Source organism: Polypterus senegalus, chromosome 17 (assembly GCF_016835505.1).
Source record: "Polypterus senegalus isolate Bchr_013 chromosome 17, ASM1683550v1, whole genome shotgun sequence".
NCBI lineage: Eukaryota > Metazoa > Chordata > Cladistia > Polypteriformes > Polypteridae > Polypterus > Polypterus senegalus.
The window spans coordinates 28989606-29010524 of NC_053170.1; the positions used below are offsets into that span (position 1 = coordinate 28989606).

Below are 20919 nucleotides of genomic sequence, written 5' to 3' on the forward strand. Positions count from 1 at the left end.
ATCCTAAAAGGTGGAAATTCGTAAAATTTCAAATCTTAAATAATCTTTATATTGAAGAGCAAGTAAATGAAAAAAGATAATCTGTTATTGTCCTCCTGTAGCTGTTTACCCCAACTGATTGTCCATTCATGGATTTCTGATCCCAACTTAGAGATGAAAGTCCATGTGACATTATTCATTGCAATGTTGTTAAATTGAATATGAATTTCCAGTAAATTTCCTAGAGAAACCACAGATAGTTATCATTGAAAAATTTAAGTCTGGTTTATCCTACTCAGGTTATTTCCTCCACAGCCTTCAACAGGACAAAATGTTACAGAAATATTATTCTACGACTGCATTCACATTCTTTATTTATTCCACTTTGTACAACTGAACTAACTGCCACTGGGGGACCCACATCCTTTATTGAGAGCATTGGTCACAAGGCAGGGCAGGACAGAACACAAATGCATTCTCATATGTATTAATTTATGGTCACAGATTTTAACTATATCATATCACTAGAAAAACAAACACTTTTAGAATCCTCAGTGCAAAACTTAACCATCTGAGCATAGCAGCTGGTTCTGTTTGAATTCCACATTTTTTCTTTTGACTAAGGAGACTTTCTCTGGCTACTCCAGTTTCACCCCAAAAGACAGTGAGTACAACTTGAATATTGCTTGGTAATAAAGTGCTATCTATCTATCTATCTATCTATCTATCTATCTATCTATCTATCTATCTATCTATCTATCTATCAGTGTGTGTGTAGTGTGCTGAGTTGGACTCTTATTGATAAAGATATACTGTCATAATCATATTTTTGTCAATATATGAATAAATAAATGAATAATTTCTAATATGCCATCTCTAAATTATTACTCTTTATGATTTTTCTTTTAGTTAGCCAGTGTCATGCTGTGTGTAGATCAGATCTTGGATGTTGCCTATGGAAAGAATATCTGTGGCTCAGCATATAAAGAACAGCTCCCTGCAAAGGAACGCATCAGTAAGACATGAAGCTTTACTTTTATGTCAGGCAATCAATTTTTTGTCTTATGTTATATCCAGTTTACAGATCACAGAAATATTACTGTTAAATGTGGTGACCACAGACAGTGAACATGCTGTATTCCAGTAGTAGGCTACTGATTTGAAAAGTCTGCAGAGGTTTTTTTTTTTTACTGAAAATAAGAAGAGTGTCTTTTTCATTTTGTGGAGAAAATCTTCAACAAAGTTATACTGGGCATCCTACTTTAAAGTACAGAAAATAGACTCCAGCGTACTATATTTGTGGAGTTTGCATGTTCTTCCTTGCCTTTGTGTATTTTTTTCGGAGCACTCTAGTTTTCTTCCAACAATCCCTCATACATGCAGGTTAGGTTAATCAGAAATTAAATTGGCCCATGTGTAATAGTGTTACACAGGGCGTCTGTGTCAGCAGAGACCCTATGATAACCGCTTTACCTTTGAAAAACACATTTTATTCATTTATCCAGTCATTTTCCAACACCTTTAATTTGGTATATGGTGAAACCAAAGCCTCTTCTGATAGCACAAGTCACAAAGCTGCAAAACATCCCATGCAGACGGTGGAAGTGGATATAATAAAATTAAACAAATTGTAATTTCCAGAAATTCATTTTGAAATTGGGAAGTAACATACAATGTTTGGAGGGGTAATGTTAAGGTGTTTTTTTTTTGCTAGGAAGAAAGGTGTAATTATAAATAAAATTAATGACACCCATGTATCTTCAAATTCACTGATGGAGTAGTGAAGGCCAACAGCATTGAGTGAAAGGCTGAAGCCAACCTGTGCACTCATGCAAACACCATACTCTCTTACATAAAGGCCAATTTAAAGACACCAATTATCCTTTTAACAAATATACAGGGCAAAAACTAGAGTATCCAGAGAAAATCTTACACAGATACAGGATGAACAAAAAGAGAGTGCCAGAGCCAGGATGCAAACCTAGTGTCTTGGTGTAGTGAGGATTCAGCCCTAAGCACCATGCCACCTTGTTAAGAGCAGTCCAATGCTGATGTTATTGTCATTTTAATCTTTTAAGTTGTTGTTTTCAAACATGAAATGGAAAAAGTGACTGGTGACTGTTTGGTTTTGTTTTTTTCCCAGTTGATGTGACCACTGATTTCATCCTCATTGCGGTGCTTTTCATTTCCAGCCTTCACATGCTATATGGCATCATTAAGGTAAGTGTTTCTCTCTTTTACATAATCTCCCTCATTTTGCAGCTCTTGCTGTATGTTTTTCAACTGTAATGTACATATGTACTAGGTAGGCTGCTAGCTCACATACAGACATTTTCCATGTGTGAAAGGGCTTTTTCAAGTCAAATTTGATTGCCCTTTTACACACTAGTTCACACTAGTACACACTAGAGAGCTACTAGAGTATTTTCAGAAATGCTTAAACAAAAAACATGGGCCTCTAGTGGAAAATGAGGATAGAGACACAAAAAACGAATATTATTTTATCATCTTACAAAGTGTTTATATTGATTTCACTTTTAATTGGCAATCCAAATAAAATCTAACCAAGATGAAAAGGTGTACATAAAAATTAACATTTAAGTACCTGAGAGCTTCTCTGATGTGCATAATATTCTTTGCCCTCCTGAGGACTACACTCTTTACTGATGCCTCTAGACTTCTTTCCTAATGGGAAACACAAAAAATGAAACTGGTTTTAATGTCAATTAAGCAGGAAGGAATACAGACCTAAGGAAAAGTCAGAATCTTTTAACAAAAGGCCAAAAGAAAAGAAGGCTAGCAGTAGAAACCAAATGAGTCATTATTGTCATTTTATTGAGAGCCACTGAAAAGCATACTTCATGATCAAATCTTATATCCATATATATCACAAATCCACTTAAGGATACAACAAATGTGAACAAATGCATTGCCATGATGGGCACTCTTTGTGAGCTCAGCAGATTTGTCTTACAAGTGCAGATGTTGTGTATAGCTAAGAAGTAATTTACTTACACATATTAAAATGAGTTAGGATGACCAAAAAGGACTTCATTTGGAGAAAGATTGATTGATAAAAAATAATGTTCAAATATACAGCCTGTCTTTTTATTCCAAAAAAACTATGTTTTTTTCTTATAGTGCCTTTCTGTTGTGAAAACTATTAAGGGGTATTTTGCAAGTACAGAACTATATGTTCAATTGTTGACATACATGTTTGACTTTTGGAACAATAGCAGGTTAAGTGACTTGCTTTATATATTAGTATATTATTCCATTGTTGAAACACACCTATGAGGAACAGTTGAAAGAGGAATGCAATTATTAATGCCGTCCCGAATTAATTAGGCATGTTGAACCATTGGAAACATTACGTATGTTTATGTATCTTTAACTAATTACTTAACATTAAGCCTCTTTCTTTTTCTTCTGTTTAGATGTTTAAAGGAAGGAACATCTTTATTAATATAAGTAAAATATAGTACTGCATGTCTTTTGATTTATAACCAACTTGTCGTAATGTAGCACTAAAAACCAATAAAATGCAAGGACAAATACATAAAGCTTGAATACATATAATGCTAGAGTCAGCTGGTAAAAGAGAAGTGAAAACCATTTACCTCAGATAGCAAATAAACCCCTATTTGAGGTACTTCCATCTTGCTGACATTTGTATCCTATAGAGTACTACAACTAAGGCATTGATTGACATACACACCATGAATGCCCGTCAATTCATAAGTCTTCAGCCTTTATTTAGATTTTGAGACCAAAGGGTATCTTTTATGGTGGCAGGTAGATTTTTCAGAGTTTGCGGGACCATACACCCAAAATCCATTGCCTCCTACCATAATTATATTTATCTTTGAAGTTAAATCAAGGCTTGCATTTAATTATTACGTTTCACAAATCGGAATATACATGTTAATACAATCTGCAAAATGAAGGCATCTACAACATTACCACTGATCCATATGCTACTTTATATGAGAGAAACAAAAGCATAATTATGGACTCAAAAGCATTATAGTTTTGTTAAGTAATACAGTATAGTATCATCAACATACAAATAGAGATACAGATTTTATTTCCAAATTACTAATGCAAACATATATAGAATAACAAACCATGTGTAACGGAATATGGTTTGAAGAATGAAAGGCTGCACTTAAATCCAAAAGGTAATTAAAGCATTTCTTGTATCGGGGGCACTATAATATAATTTTTAATGCATATTAAAACTATTTCTGTGCTGTGATCTGGGTATCCCTCTTCTAAAGGAATTAAAATAAGACAGGAGTTTCAAAGATACAATTATTTTCAAAGACTTTAAAAAAATAATTAACTTCAATTTGTTTATTAATTCTTAAGAACATTCATGTCTAACTTTAATATCTTTAATAAAGTACTACAAATGACCACTTTAGAAGAATCAAGGGGAAACCTGCTCAATAAATGTGTGTTAATGGTAATAAATTTTGTCCATACATAGCATTGCAAGGTTTTTTTCTTCCATCTACTTACAACTGAGTATAACAGTCAAGAGGAGGTTTTCATGTTACAATCTCCAGTCCTGTCTTAATCTAAAATTAGTAAAAGCAAACGGTACAAGGGATGACATGTTGTAAGCCACCAGTGGTAGATCTAGAATGTGATTTTCAACCCTCTAATGATTTTTCCTATTAATAGTAGGTAAGATTTCTGAGAATTTGCAACATCTTTATCATCTGGTTAAGTGTTGTTCTAAATAAAACAGAAGGGTTGTTGATATTTTCACCAATTCATATGGAGTACTATTTAAGGCATTTCACTATGAGGGCTGTATTAGACTTTTTAAACAAAAAAGTCTTAAGGATGGAAATGAAAATCGCTATTTAGAGAATGGAAATTGGTGGCTTTATTATGTACATGTGTGCATGTTTTCTGCATTTTACCACTAAACTCACTATTTTATTAAAATTGCAACATTCAAAAAAGGTGTTTAATGCGAGACTATCCAACCTTTATGGATGGAAGAATTCTCTTTCTTGCATTTGTCTTATTTGGTTTACTTCTCTTACATTAGACAAAAGTGTGTATAATACAACACCAGAAGAAAATAAATTCTTTAAAGCAATGTTTAAAACTAATCCACCTTTTAATGAACTCACTTGTTTTTCTAGTTCCGAGAGCGACTACTTTTGTCATTCCTGCTCCTGCAATGTTTGGATATTTTCCTGAGTGTGCTGTCCCTCTTCAGCCCTTCTTGGGGGCTACCAGGAACCATTAATTATGACAAGGTTGTCACGCACTGGGTATGTTGTAAGATTAAAAACAAATGAATGAATGAAACTGAAATTGCATGTACAGGTTAAAAAATCATTAATATACACTTTTCATGTACCTATATGAAGTTTTATTTGGATATTTTCTTCATCATTTAAAGTTAGAAAATGCATACTTCTGTAATTTAATAACCAATCAATTTCACATCTTCAGCTTTATGCTTTTGAGCAGCTTGAGACTGAAAATGATAAATTCTGCTACTAGATAAAGAATATACTAGAAGAGGACATTTTAAAGAGTTTTTTTAACAAACTTTAAAGCTTGGTAACACCATGCCTTCCTCATGTCTACCAATGGTATATGAATTCAATCTATACTAATAAAAGGCAAAGCCCTCACTGACTGACTGACTGACTGACTGACTGAATGACTGACTGACTCACTCACTCACTGACTAACTCATCACTAATTCTCCAACTTCCCGTCTAGGTAGAAGGCTGAAATTTTGCAGGCTCATTCCTAACAGCTTACTTACAAAAGTTGGGCAGGTTTCATTTCAAAATTCTACGTGCAATGGTCATAACTGGAAGCTATTTTTCTACATATACTGTAATGGAGTTGAGCTCGAAAGCCGTGGGGGGCGAAGTTTCGTGTGACATCATCATGCCTCCCACGTAATCACGTGAACTGACTGTCAACGCAGTACGTAGAAAACCAGGAAGAGCTCCAAAAAGCGCTGAAAACATGCATTATATAATTCAGAAGACAGCAAAACAATAAGAAGCGAGCGAATACGGGATACAAGTTTAATGAGAGGACGCAGGATATAAACGAGAGTTTTGATCACTTTGTAACTAAGTTAAAATTGCAGGTATGGGGCTGTGCTTATGCAAATTCCAAGAGACTGTGTTTGTGGGGGATTGACAGTTAAGGCGGGTGGGGGAGTCACGTCATCATCTCCCCTCCCATTCACCTCATTTCGCTCTGAGCTGAGCTCCGCAGCTAACGCAGTGTTACGACTTTGTGACGCTGCCACCAAATACTCACAGAAAAATCCACAAGTTAATACACACGCTGTGTCTAGAGTTTCTCCACACTGAATCCTCCAGGCACTACTTACAAAAGGTTACATTGACAATCGTGTTATTTTTAAAATGTTTCCTTTTCTTAGCACAAGCACAGCTGAGAAGCTTCGATGCATGTGCTCCATGACGCGTTAAAAATCACGCATTTAAACACAAGCAAAGGGGAACTTCTGTCAATGCATGATTTCCTGGTACACCGATTACATTGATCAGCGCTTCCCGATTCATTTTAGCCTCGCACCTTGGTTTGAGAAGAAGTATGAAAAAATATGAGGTTAACACAGAAAAACAGATCACCAATTGAAGCTTTATGAATAATCGATTCGCCATCAATAATTGTTTTGGTAAAGCCATACTCAGTGTAATCCTCCTTCCATTTTATAATTTTTCCGCCACTAGCCATGATTAAATGAACGGTAAAAAAGTAAGAGCGAAGCGAGGGTGACTTATTCAGGCAGGCAGGCGACAGCTCAATAGCTCGAATTTGGATATAAGTAGCTTCTATTTAGTCGCCAGAAATATCTTTGTTAGGAATGGAAGTTGAATTTAGTCTTTAAATTTCTATGGTAAAGAAAAAGTTATACAATGATGACTACATTTAACTATATAAAGTCAAAACTTGTATATATAAAGTCATTCCCGAATATATAAAGTCACTGTCGGAATAAATAAAGCCAAAACTTTAATAAATAAAGTCAGCATCGGTATATATAAAGTCAATACTTGTTTCTGAATATATAAAGTCAAAACTTGAATATATAAAGTCAGCGCTGGAATATATAAAGTCAAGATTTGAATATATAGCCTAAAGTCATTCCCAAATATATAAAGTCAAAACCTGAGTATATAAAGATGGCGTTGGAATATTTCGGAATATATAAAGTAAGCGCTGGAATATATAAAGTCAAAACTTAAATATATAAAGTCAGCGTCGGAATATATAAAGTCAGCACTGGAATCTATAAAGTCCATCCATCCATCCATCCTCTTCCGCTTATCCGAGGTCGGGTCGTGGGGGCAGCAGCTTAAGCAGAGAGGCCCAGACTTCCCTCTCCCCGGCCACTTCTTCTAGCTCTTCCGGGAGAATCCCAAGGCTTTCCCAGGCCAGCTGGGAGACATAGTCCCTCCAGCGTGTCCTGGGTCTTCCCCGGCCTCCTCCCGGTTGGGCGTGCCCGGAACACCTCACCAGGGAGGAGTCCAGGAGGCATCCTGATCAGATGCCCGAGCCACCTCATCTGACTCCTCTCGATGCAAAGGAGCAGCGGCTCTACTCTGAGCCCCTCCCGGATGACGGAGCTTCTCACCCTATCTTTAAGGGAAAGCCCAGACACCCTGCGGAGGAAACTCATTTCAGCCCCTTGTATTCGCGATCTCGTTCTTTCGGTCACTACCCATAGCTCATGACCATAGGTGAGGGTAGGAGCGTAGATCGACTGGTAAATTGAGAGCTTTGCCTTATGGCTCAGCTCCTTTTTCACCACGACAGACCGATGCAGAGCCGCATCACTGCGGATGCCGCACCGATCCGCCTGTCAATCTCACACTCCATTCTTCCCTCACTCGTGAACAAGACCCCGAGATACTTGAACTCCTCCACTTGGGGCAGGATCTCTCCCCCAACCCTGAGAGGGCACTCCACCCTTTTCCGGCTGAGGACCATGGTCTCAGATTTGGAGGTGCTGATTCTCATCCCAGCCGCTTCACACTCAGCTGCGAACCGATCCAGAGAGCTGAAGATCACGGCCTGATAAAGCAAACAGGACAACATCATCTGCAAAAAGCAGTGACCCAATCCTGAGTCCACCAAACCGGACCCCTTCAACACCCTGGCTGCGCCTAGAAATTCTGTCCATAAAAGTTATGAACAGAATGGTGACAAAGGCAGCCCTGGCGGAGTCCAACTCTCACTGGAAGCGGGCTCGACTTACTGCCGGCAATGCGGACCAAGCTCTGACACCGGTTGTACAGGGACCGAACAGCTCTTATCAGGGGTCCGGTACCCCATACTCCCGAGCACCCCCACAGGATTCCCCGAGGGACACGGCTGAACGCCTTTTTCAAGTCCACAAAACACATGTAGACTGGTTGGGCAAACTCCCATGCACCCTCCAGGACTCTGCTAAGGGTGAAGAGCTGGTCCACTGTTCGCGACCAGGACGAAAACCACACTGTTCCTCCTGAATCCGAGGGTCGACTATCCGACGGACCCTCCTCTCCAGAACCCCCGAATAGACTTTTCCAGGAGGCTGAGGAGTGTGATCCTCTATAGTTGGAACACACCCTCCGGTCCCCTTTTAAAGAGGGGACCACCACCCGGTCTGCCAATCCAGAGGCACTGTTCCCGATGTCCATCCGATGTTGCAGAGACATGTCAACCAAGACAGTCCTACAACATCCAGAGCCTTAAGGAAATTGGAACACTAAGGAGTTTTTTGACCACCTCCGTGACTTCAGTCCCAGAGATGGGAGAGCCCACCTCAGAGTCCCCAGGCTCTGCTTCCTCATTGGAAGGCATGTTAGTGGGATTGAGGAGGTCTTGAGTACTCCCCCACCGACCCTAGCGCCCCGAAGTCGAGGTCAGCAGCGCACCATCCCCACCATATACGGTGTTGACATTGCACTGCTTTCCCCTCCTGAGACGCCGGACGGTGGACCAGAATCTCCTCGAAGCCGTCCGAAAGTCGTTCTCCATGGCCTCTCCAAACTCCTCCCATGCCCGAGTTTTGCCTCAGCAACAACCGGCCGCATTCGCTTGGCCTGCGGTACCTATCAGCTGCCTCCAGAGACCCACAGGACAAAAAAGTCCTATAGGACTCCTTCTTCAGCTTGACGGCATCCCTCACGCCGGTGTCCACCAATGGGTTCGGGGATTGCCGCCACGACAGGCACCGACCACCTTGCGGCCACAGCTCTGGTCAGCCGCCTCAACAATAGAGGCACGGAACATGGCCCATTGGACTCAATGTCCCCCACCTCCCTCGGGATGTGGTTGAAGTTCTGCCGGAGGTGGGAGTTGAAGCTACTTCTGACAGGGGACTCTGCCAGCCGTTCCCAGCAGACCCTCACAACACGTTTGGGCCTACCAGGTCTGACCGGCATCTTCCCCCACCATCGAAGCCAACTCACCACCAGGTGGTGATCAGTTGACAGCTCCGCCCCTCTCTTCACCCGAGTGTCCAAGACAAATGGCCGCAAGTCCGACGACACGACCACAAAGTCGATCATCGACCTGAAGCCTAGGGTGTCCTGGTGCCAAGTGCACATATGAACACCCTTATAACAAAACACCGCTCGGGTTCAGATCGGGGGGGCCATTCCTCCCAATCACGCCCTTCCAGGTCTCACTGTCATTGCCCACGTGAGCATTGAAGTCTCCCAGCAAAACGAGGGAATCCCCAGAAGGTATGCCCTCTAGCACCCCCTCCAGAGACTCCAAAAAGGGTGGATACTCCAAACTGCTGTTCGGTGCATACGCACAAACAACAGTCAGGACCCTTCCTCCCACCCGAAGGCGGAGGGAGGCCACCCTCTCGTCCACCGGGGTAAACCCCAATGCACAGGCTCCGAGTAGGGGGGCAATAAGTATGCCCACACCTGCTCGGCGCCTCTCACCGGGGCAACTCCAGAGTGGTAGAGAGTCCAGCCCCTCTCAAGGAGATTGGTTCCAGAGTCCAAGCTGTACGTCGAGGTGAGTCCGACTATATCTAGCCGGAACCTCTCGACCTCGCGCACTAGCTCAGGCTCCTTCCCCTTTAGAGAGGTGACATTCCACGTCCCAAGAGCCAGTTTCTGTAGCCGAGGATCAGACCGCCAAGGTCCTAGCTTCAGAGGGGGGCCCCGGTGACCCGTGTCCGGGCAAGGGAAAACGTCGTTCAAGGTTTTTATTCTTCATCGGAGGTTTGTTGAACCGCTCTTTGTCTCATCCCTCACCTAGGACCAGTTTGCCTTGGGTGGTTCTACCAGGCATAAAGCCCCGGACAACATAGCTCCTAGGATCATTGGGACAGCAAACCCCTCCACCACGATAAGGTGACAGTTCAAGGAGGGGTCTATAAAGTCAAATCTTGAATATATAAAGTCAGCGTCGGAATACAGGCTATAAAGTAAGCGCTGCAATATATAAAGTCAAAACTTCAATATATAAAGTCAGCGTCGGAATATACAAAGTCAGCGCTGGAATATCCATCCATTTCCCAACACGTTGAATCTGACCACAGGGTCACGGGGGTCTGCTGGAGACAATCCCAGCCAACACTGGACGCAAGGCAGGAACCAATCCTGGGCAGGGCACATGCATCATTTTCAAAACATTAACCGAACAGTGTTTTTTTAATCTATTTTTCTGAATACGTTTTTGTTCACTTAGTTCAGTTCAGAGTCGTTTCAATCAATAGATTTTGACTTTCACTTTATATATTCAGGAGTGAGTTTATATACTCCGATGCTGACTTTATATAATCAGGAATGACTTTATAAATTCCGACGCTGACTTTATATATTCTGACGTTGACTTTATATATTCAACTTTTGACTTTATATATTCCGACAGTGACTTTATATATTCAAGTTTTGACTTTATATATTCGGGAATGACTATATATTCAAGTTTTGACTTTATATATTCTGACGCTGACTTTGTATATTCACAAAATCAATTTATTTGCCTGTTTGGCACCCCATATCCTGGGTGTCCCGCCGGGAAATCAGGCACTGGGCGCCGCCTGGCGGTGGCCACGGGTCCCTACAGGGCTGGGCTTCCAAGCCCTTCAAACGAGGCCCCCAACATAACCAGGGCAGACGCCCCCTCGCGGTCTGGATGAGGCACAAGCCCTCCTCCGGTCCTCCTGGGCGTCAATGGGACCACAATGTACACATGTATGTATATATATATATATATATATATATATATATATATATATATATATATATATATATATATATATATATATATGACAACAACAGTCATATCAAAGACAAAACAATAACATTAACAATCATGTTACGTTATTTTTAAAATCTTTCCTTTTCTTTTCCATAACTTCTTTAACACACTACTTCTGCGCTGCGAAGCGCGGGTATTCTGCTAGTAGTATATATTAGGCAGACTCAAGGCACACAATACTGACACTCGGGCTGTAATAAAACATGTGCAAAAACAATTGCAGTTTACAACAGTAAATAAAAACAGTTTCACAAATGTCCAGTGGTAGGTAGCAGGCAGTGGGGTGCCTTTGAAATATGGAACACAAGCATGTAATTATGTTTCATTGACTCATTGATGATTGCAAGTAGCATACTCAGGATTCTGTTTAACTTTTGTGTCTCCAGCAAAAGCTGAGTGGGAAAAAGGAGTTTACTTCCAACGAGATGACAAAGCTCTTCATCATCTTCACTGTTGTTTTCACATTGTGTATTCTGATTAAGGTATGAACTTCTTTTTCTATGCCATGCTTAGACTATTTGTGTTATCAAAGTCGTATAGCTTATTACTGTGAGCACCAGTCTAACTTTTACAGTTACACACATCAATTTCACTCTCAAAGGATACCCTTATTTAAAACATCTCAAGCTACTTGCTTTTGAGGATGGACACCATCAAATTTAAATCCAGGTACTGACTGAACCTAGTAGTATTTCAGCGTTTTTCATTTTGTTTTTGTGCATCAGAATTATGATTTTTTTAAGTGTTCTACTTCACATGTCTTATGTTAAATATATCATTATAGAGACATGGCAAACTGCCCTGAGCAGCAGTATTGTTTTGCCATATATGTGTGTGGCAACAACTGACATCACAGACACCCATTTTGTATCCAAGTCTGACTGCTGTGTGTCTCTTTTTACAAAGCAAAAAAACATTTGGATGGTTACACCAAAGCTTAGCAGAAAAAAAAATCTTAATATTCAGATAGGATAATCTTGGAGTTCAGGTTTGCCCTTTGTGTTTAGTTATAAAGGTTTGCTTATTTAGACTTCTTAGTTATGACCACTGTCTGAATTAAGGATGCATTTTGATTTACTACAAAGAAATACCAGTTACTGAAACTCAATTTAAAATAATTTTTGCATCACATTTAATTTAATTTATTAGATTATAACAATTATTCTTACTATTATTCCATAAAATGTCTCATAAAAATATGAATTCTTCCTCTACAGATCCCATAAAATGTTTTAGGGCTGCAGAATGTCAGCCATATAACTTAGATTGAAAGCACATAGCATAAATCATGACCTAATGATTCATTTGATAAATTGAAACTTTAGTTATATTTGAATTTATTTCAGGTGTATGTGGTCAACTGTGTGATCCGCTGTTATCGCTTCATAAAGGCTCATGCTGAAGCAGCTAGAGATGTCTCTTGCAAATATGATATCAACCCAATGGTAAGAAATACTGTGTGTGAAATTACAGTACTGTATGGATATCCTTCAAATCCATTTTAGAACAGTTCTACGTCATCAAATGTTATCTAATTTTCATCACTTTGTTTTTTTTTCACTTCATACTTTAAGAATACTTTGTCACTAATTGATTTTAAAATTTTATATTACTCAAACTTTATGTAGGCATTTTGAACCAAGTATCATTGAAATACTATTTAGTTATTAACCTTTTTTCTGTCATAGATCACAACAAGCAATTCTGTCATAATTCATTCACATCTTTGTCACTTCATATCTGCTGGTATTTCATCAGTACTAGGAGGTGCTAAGCCAGCTGGGAGAGTGGATGGGCAACGCAGATGGGTTAAAAAAACAAATTCAGCTTCCTCAAATATCAGTCAAAAGATATTGCTAAAAATGATTGTGCAAAAGCCACAGATGTTGCAAGATTGCGCTTTAAGCCATTTTCACTGAATGACATTACCTAAAACATCCATCCATTATTCAACCCGCTATATCCTAACTACAGGGTCACTGGGGTCTGCAATCCCAGCCAACACAGGGCGCTGGCAGGGAACAAATCCCAGGCAGGGCGCCAGCCCACCACAGGACACACACACCCACCAGGGACAATTTAGAATCACCAATGCACCTAACCTGCAAATCTTTGGACTGTAGGAGGAAACCCACGCAGACATGGGGAGAACATGCAAACTCCACACAGGGATGACCCGGGAAGTGAACCCAGGTCTCCTAACTGCGAGGCAGCAGCACTACCCACTGCGCCATCGTGCCGCCTACCTAAAATATATTCTGATAAAGTGATTAGATATAATTTCAGCAAAATGTATTTAGTTTACTAGTAATTTAGGAATATTTAAACTGTGATTGGCATAACAGAAGCGTAAGTTACCCATAACCAGCCTTATTCAAGAAAAGGTGAACCATTTTACTGACCATGTTTAATCTGATTCAAATCTATCCTGAGAGCATTGGACACAAAGCAGGAATCAATTTAGTACAAGAAGACACTCCATCATAGGGCACACTCATTCGGGTCAAGTGTGGAAGTATTTCAGACTTTTTAAAGAATTTGTAGTTAATCAATATATCAACTTTATTGGAAAAAACATTAAAGCACCTTGGCAGGTTGATAAGCATTTCTGATCAGTTCAACACTTTCATGATATCTTCAATTTCCAGCTTCATAATCAAATCTCTGTCCGACACTCTTTTTACCTCCAAAACATTCATGACATACTGTTCATTTAGGATAACCCCTACCCCTTATCTCCTCGCATCCACACTATAGTGAATAAATGTGAACGCGCCTCTGATCTACCTGGCCTTACTCCCCTTCCATCTGGTCTCTTGCACGCACCATATATCAGCCTTCCTTCTCCCCATCATATTGGTGAACTCTCTTCCTTTACCAGTCATACTGCCATCATTCAAAGTTCCTAACTTCACTTCTAGTCTCCTAACCTTCCTCCTCTCCTAATGCCTCCGTGTATGCCTTCCTCTCTTCTTCTCCTTCAGCCAACAGTAGCACCCTGTGGCTAACAGTACTGTTGGCGGTACTGTTAACCTGGTGCCTTGACCGATACAATATAGAAATCTCATATCAGATACCCTTTCTGATGCAACACTCCCCAATTATGTGGGCTTGGGACTGGCACGAGGAAACACACTGTGTATCCCCCATGGCTGGGTTACAGAAGATCAGAATCAGATTTCACTTTATTGACCAGGTACACTAATGTGTACTATTTGTCTCGATAGTACTGGTAACTTAGACAAGAAAATTAAAAATAAAATTTTACAATTCTAAAACCTCCAGGAGGACAGACACTATTAATTTCACCATAATTACCAGAAGATACAAGAATTTAATTGTTTTACAGCGTAGCCTTAGACCTAATTTTCCTATTCCTTTTTTTTAGTAGACAGCTGTGCAAGCACTTTTAACATTAGCAATCCCAGAAAGCATTGCATACTCAATGTACCTTTCTTGACATGTCTTTAGTCATCTTTAAACCATGCAGTTAGGCCCAAAAGCCTTGCAATAATAAGTAAAAACCTCTTTTCTTCCACACTGGCCATTACTGAGCTGTTATTCAATCTATACATTGGCCCTGTTTGAGGCCTGGAGTAGGAGAAACGTAACCTTCTATTCCTATTACCTCGAAGCTGCTAAATAAACTATATTCAGATGGGAAAGAAGCAGAATTCTGTTCATTTACCTGTATACTACTTCATCAAAAACAAAGTGCTCAATAGAAACCATAGCTGGATACAAAAGTGTTTGATTCTGCTCTGATCTGAATAAGATGTGATACTATATGACTTAGTAGTTTACAACTTACTCAAAGTACGGTAATCCTTAAAATTAATACAACATGAAAAAGAAGCATCTTAATGTTTAAATAGTTAGAGAAGTGATGACTGAGGGATAAAACATGTATAAGGCAGATGGAAAATGTTGTGTGGGTTACTTGCATACTTGGTGATATCATTAGGTTTGTGCTGGGAATATTAGTAGCATTCAGAGCTAAAAGAACATTATTTAGTGGAGTAAAATGTTGCTAATTTTTAAATTAGAAGACTAGTAATCCAAAAGTCATAGGCTCAAAGGAGGAAATGATCAGCATAAAGTGGGCTATGAGCCTGTGTGGACCAGCAGTAAGCTGTTGAACTGCAAATACAGGCTTGTGTCATGCTGAACAAGTCATTTAACTGGCCTGTGTTCCATTTTCTGAACATATGAATTAATGTTCTTCTCCACAGATAAAGCTGCCTTCCTATGATGAAGCCCTAATGACGCCTCCAGCCTACAAAAAAGTGTGATTGCTTCCACCTCAGAATATAACTTTTGGCATCTGTTTTTCCAAGCCAAATACTGATGTATCATCTGATTAGCATTTGTCTCGCAAAAAGTTAATCAAATATCTTGGTAATACTTTGCTTGAAATATCTGTTATTATTCTTCTGAAATATATCTAAAAATGTTAGATGTTTATAGTCACTGTTCATGAAAAGTAAAATGGCAGAATCCTGGAAGCAGATTTGCAGTTTGACAACATTATAAACTCTTTTCTTTGCCTAGAGCTGTCTGCATCCTTAGCACAGAATAGTAAGTACCAGATTAACTTAAATGTTAGGTTTCATTCAACATTTTCCTGTATGTACAGATATTAAATTAATTTTGTGTTATTATTTTTACCATGTGTTATTAATCTTCCTGTGTTTGTATTGGTTTTCATTGACATGGAAATACTCAAAACAGAGAAAATTCTTTCCAGTGATATTTGTTTATATTAGAATAACTTCTTTGTGCATTGACTATAAAAGAAGTAATTACTCTGAGTACAAGTTACCAAGTTAACATCTCCCTACAATTAAGAATATCATTGTGATATACTTTACATGTAGTTCAAAACAGTTTTCTAATGGAGATTTTATACTAATTGGCTACAAAAAAGTTGGAGCATATTATTGCTCAGAGAAAGAGAAAATTTGTTATCTTCTAGTTTATAGAAGCCTTAAAGTAATTACTTATATGAAAAATAAATCACAGACACTGTGCTTTAGGCAAGTTACTTTTTACGATCTTACACATTTGTAGCTGATTTGACACTGATGTTATTTACCAAAATATCATTTTTTACAATAGCTGAGGACTATTTATCTTTCAACAGCAGGAAAAAGATAAGCTAGCCAAGTTATTACTTAATTATAGTATTGCTTTTGTTTGCTCATAATAACTGAAACTTCAACTAATGCAAACAGCCTTCGTAAACACAAGTAAAAACCTGTCACCTTATAATATATTTAAAAATGACAGAATTAAGCATCTATTATTTCTTTTTACTGAAATAGGCCTTATGTGCTAGAAATGTCACATGATCTCCAAGAAAAAAACTTAAAAGCTATGTGTTTACATTGCTTGCTTTTTAAATATTTCTGTAAGTTATTTTTAAGATGTTATGACAAGCAATAAAGATATTCAATGAGTAGACTGTGTAAAGCACATTTATTTATATATACGGTACTATAAAAGTGCCTCCTAATGAGCATTATGCTTCCAAAATTTAAAACAAACATGCTCTTAATAAATGTATTCACATGGAAGGAATGTATGATGAGAAAAATAAAAGAAACAAGCAATGAAACACAAAGGAATCTTATGACTGGGGAATCTGGTTAACTACAGGTCAGCTGCCACTATCTCTACAGTAGGCTGAGGCTTCTTCTCTTCATCTACTCCAAAATGCCACAATAACACTTAATTTCTCTTTGCTGTTCCCTCTCTTGAATTCTGTAGTTATACTACCACCCTGCCAGAGAAGATTTTGACCCAGCACACATACAGTATATGGACCAAAGACTCAGAATGGAGTGGCCTTTAAATACTAACAGGAGTTCAATTCAAGAGTCGAGAATGTCTTCCTAATTCCTAGCGCTACCATGTCACCAGTCCATCCATCCATCCTTCCATCCATTATCTATCATTTATTTACATCTATCAATTACAAGTTTTTTTTGGTGTCAGCGCCCAGTAATTGTCCTATTATTGTGTCTAGAGCCACTTAAACTCAGGTAGAATTACTTCTTTTTTTCTCAGTCTACAGCTAATCTCCAACTTCCAATCTGAATTTAGATGCCTGTCTGTAAGCATTTGGAACTTTCTCTTCCAGACAGGCTCAATAGGAACAGAATGTTTTTGTTGTATTGTACTTGGGTGGTGGAGGGGCAAAAAACACAATATACACTTACTTCTAATTAAATTCAGAATTGATATTTACTCCTGGTTTTAATATTTTTTTTTCTCCAAAAACGAATTCTCGGAAAAAGTGTCACTTGTAAATTTCTCTTTAGAATTCCACCCATTGTTGACCTTCTTGGGTGTCTTTCCTTAAGATTTCAACTGATCTTCTGAGCTGAGTTTTTAAGGACAATGGTTGTGGCACTTTCCAAGGAGAGGTGTAACAGAAGCTCTTAAAAACCTTTTCTTTTACTGCAAGATAAAAATGCACATACCACCAGTACTAAATTTATTTATAACCACATGACTCAGATGCTTGGTTGGGATTCTAATGACTTCTTGTGTGAAGAATGGCTACCTGGTTTCAGTCTTAAATGCACTTCCCCTTAATTCCCAGTGGTGTCTCCAAGCATGCGATTGTGATAATTGAAAGAATTCTATTGAATGAAATTTACTGATGCCATTGTAAATTGTGATGACCTGGATTAGGTTAACACCCATCTATCTGTGCTGATAACACAAAGGGAATTTAATACCTTTAGTCCATGATTGTATGTGGTTTCTCTTCTCTGTACAGCTTTTAGTGCTGCTCTGTCCTTTTGTAGAATGGTGACCAGAATTGTACACACAGCATTCTACATGCAGTCTCATTAATGTATTATACAATCTGAGTGTAATGTTCCTAGGTTTAAATTAGCTATTACAATACAACTGTACATTTTATTTGCCTTTTTAATTGATTCTACAATTGATGAGAATGATGTATGTCCATAAACCCCTAAATCCTTTTCTGAGGTTGCTTCCTATAAAGAGGAGTCTCCCATTTTGTATTTACAACTAAATTCCCTTTTGTCTATATGTAGCATTTTCCAACATTAAACTGCATTTCTAAGACTCCCATAAAAATTTCAGCTCACTTAGAATGTTGTCATCTTATCTTATTCTTTGCCTCCTGCTGATTAACCAAGTTGAAGTTGAATTTTATAAGAAACCTCTGACACGAACAGCTTCTAGTTTCATATAAATTTTTGGTGTGTAAATTATGTAACATGTATTGCAGTTGTCCACTACTCCATGTACCTGCTCAAATGAGTGTAATATATTATTTGGGAAGGATCTTCCTCTCATGTTGGATGTTGAAATTTGTGTACTTGAAAATTTTGCTTGTGTTTAAATATTTGCATGTTGAGCTGCCTGTATTTCAGACTACAGTCAGCCGATATTTTTAGTGTTTTCTAGTCCTCCCACTGCCATTCTTACAATTACGAATCCACATATCAAATGTTATAGCTCTGGATTTGGAGTAATTTCTTAATTATGTAATTTTGTTTTGTATACCACTTTTCATTCAACTAAAACATTTCTTCTAGGTCCAAATATTTTTTGTTAAATAAGATAAATGATTTGCTAAAAATATCTGTCTAAAATATGTGCCTTTCTTCTTAAATATCTGCTGTGTTGTACAGGTTCAGAACACAATGGCATTATAAAAAAATCAATTGACTTCAAAATAAGCATAGCCACCAAATTCCAAGTTTTCAAATAATAACTACTATTTATTTCCAAATACCTGCAACATTCATTCATTCATTTTTATTTTTCAAATCAGCTTTAATGGTTCATACAGAGTCTGAGTTTATCTTGGTAGCATTAACAGCAAGACAACAACTAACTCTGGATGGAACGTCAGTTCATCACTGAGCACATACCTATACGTTTTTTATATAACATTTTCTGTTTTCATTAGGCAAACAGAAGAACGTTTGTGGTCCTGTTCTTTACATCTTTACAGTAAAATTTTGATTGGCCATGTTTTCATATTAAGGCAAAGTACTCTACTGCCTGAAGTAAAAGAACCAAGTTTGTCTGTTTTCTTATCGGCTTACATTGGCAAAATGTCTATGTGATGAGAAGAAGTAAAAGAGCTGGTTTGTGGTGTCACTCTGGAATGTTCTCCCTGCTCACAAGCAATAAATCTATTCCTCATTGGAAAAAAAATACCAACACGGCAGTTATGTAAATACCAAAGTAACAGTGTAGCTAATTCACTTCTTTCTACAAAAAATCCCTGGTGCTCAGAGTTTGCTGTAAGTTAAATGTTTAGAATTTCCCTGCAGGCTACAGTATATTACATTAACCACAGTCATTAAAAGTGGAACAACAGACAATGAATAACAGGCACAGTGTAACTTTTCACACAAATTGGTATTTATTAAAGTCTTCTTAATTATAACGGGACTCTCCAACACTAGTAAAGAAGAAAAACAGCAGTCTGTTCAATATCCATTGCATGTTGCAAGCAATTTTTACATCCATTTTTTTACAGCCATTGCCCATTATCTCCAGGTCAGGACAGCAGAGTAGTCTAGTGGTTAACACTGCTGCCTCATGGATCCGGTGTGTAAGTTTTGAATCCTACACGCAGTCACTGTACCGAGCCTGCATGTTCTCCCAGGAGCTGCATGTTTTTTTTCCTCCTGGCACATTTTCCTTCTACATCCCCAAAGGAGTGCAGCAAGGTAAACTGGGGTAACAAATTGTGTAAGTGTGGACATTTATGTGTTTGAGCCCTGTGCTGGACTGGCAACCTGTTCAGGGCTGCTTAATGCCTTGCACCCAGTGTTCCCAAAATAAGATACAGGCACGTGTGATCCTGAATTGTAATAAACTGATTTGAAAATGTAATTCAATTTTGATACATCTATCCTTCCATTCATTCTATGAATGTTCTTATTCATATTTCAGGATTATAATGTGCCAGAGTCTATGCTAGTCACACTGTCTGAAGAAACAGGTACCAATCCTGGATGGAATGCCAGGGCACTTTGACTTATACACACACACACATACACGCACACACCCACGCCCACACACGCACACACACAAACACACAGATACTCATAAAAGACCAATTTCAATTTGCCAATTAACCTATTTAGTGTGTCTTTGGAATGTAAGAAGCAATCATTTTATATGGAAAAAAACACACAAACATGGGAAGAGTGTCCATCAAATGTATGTCCCTGGAACTATGGAAAGCAACATTAACCGCCTTCATACTCATGCAGTATGGTAATAGCAAATTTCGAAAAACACCACATGACCAAAATACACTACACTTATATATTAATACTTTCTTATTTTTGGGAACTTCCAAAACATCACTAAGTTCATCAACATATAATAAAATATTTTTTATGGGAGTTTTGGAAATTTTACAAATTAAGTAGATTGTTCAAAACAAATGCTTAGTACCATCTAGTGCAAGTAAAAATACATTCCAGGAACAAATATCTAGTATCATTTGAAAATTTACTTTTAATTTGGTAGGGCGTCTGACTGTCATTTTCACAGACAGGAGACTCAAGGTGTGAAAGTAAATGGTTGTTTGTATGACTTGCTGTCCTCATTTGCAGGGTCCCCTCAGGGGTGTGTTCG

At 38.5% G+C, this 20919-nt stretch overlaps 1 protein-coding gene across 1 annotated transcript in view; it reads left to right on the forward strand.

Moving 5' to 3' along the window:
- Positions 1-16732, forward strand: part of LOC120517241 (lysosomal-associated transmembrane protein 5-like) — a 34429-nt gene extending 17697 nt beyond the window's left edge. Inside the window, exons 2-7 of the mRNA XM_039739432.1 lie at positions 889-994; positions 2123-2199; positions 5142-5273; positions 11658-11753; positions 12618-12716; positions 15504-16732. Of these exons, the coding sequence (XP_039595366.1) occupies positions 889-994; positions 2123-2199; positions 5142-5273; positions 11658-11753; positions 12618-12716; positions 15504-15563 (570 nt within the window). The 3' untranslated portion in view covers positions 15564-16732. The remainder of the gene's footprint in view (positions 1-888; positions 995-2122; positions 2200-5141; positions 5274-11657; positions 11754-12617; positions 12717-15503) is intronic.
- Positions 16733-20919: the final 4187 nt, after the last annotated feature.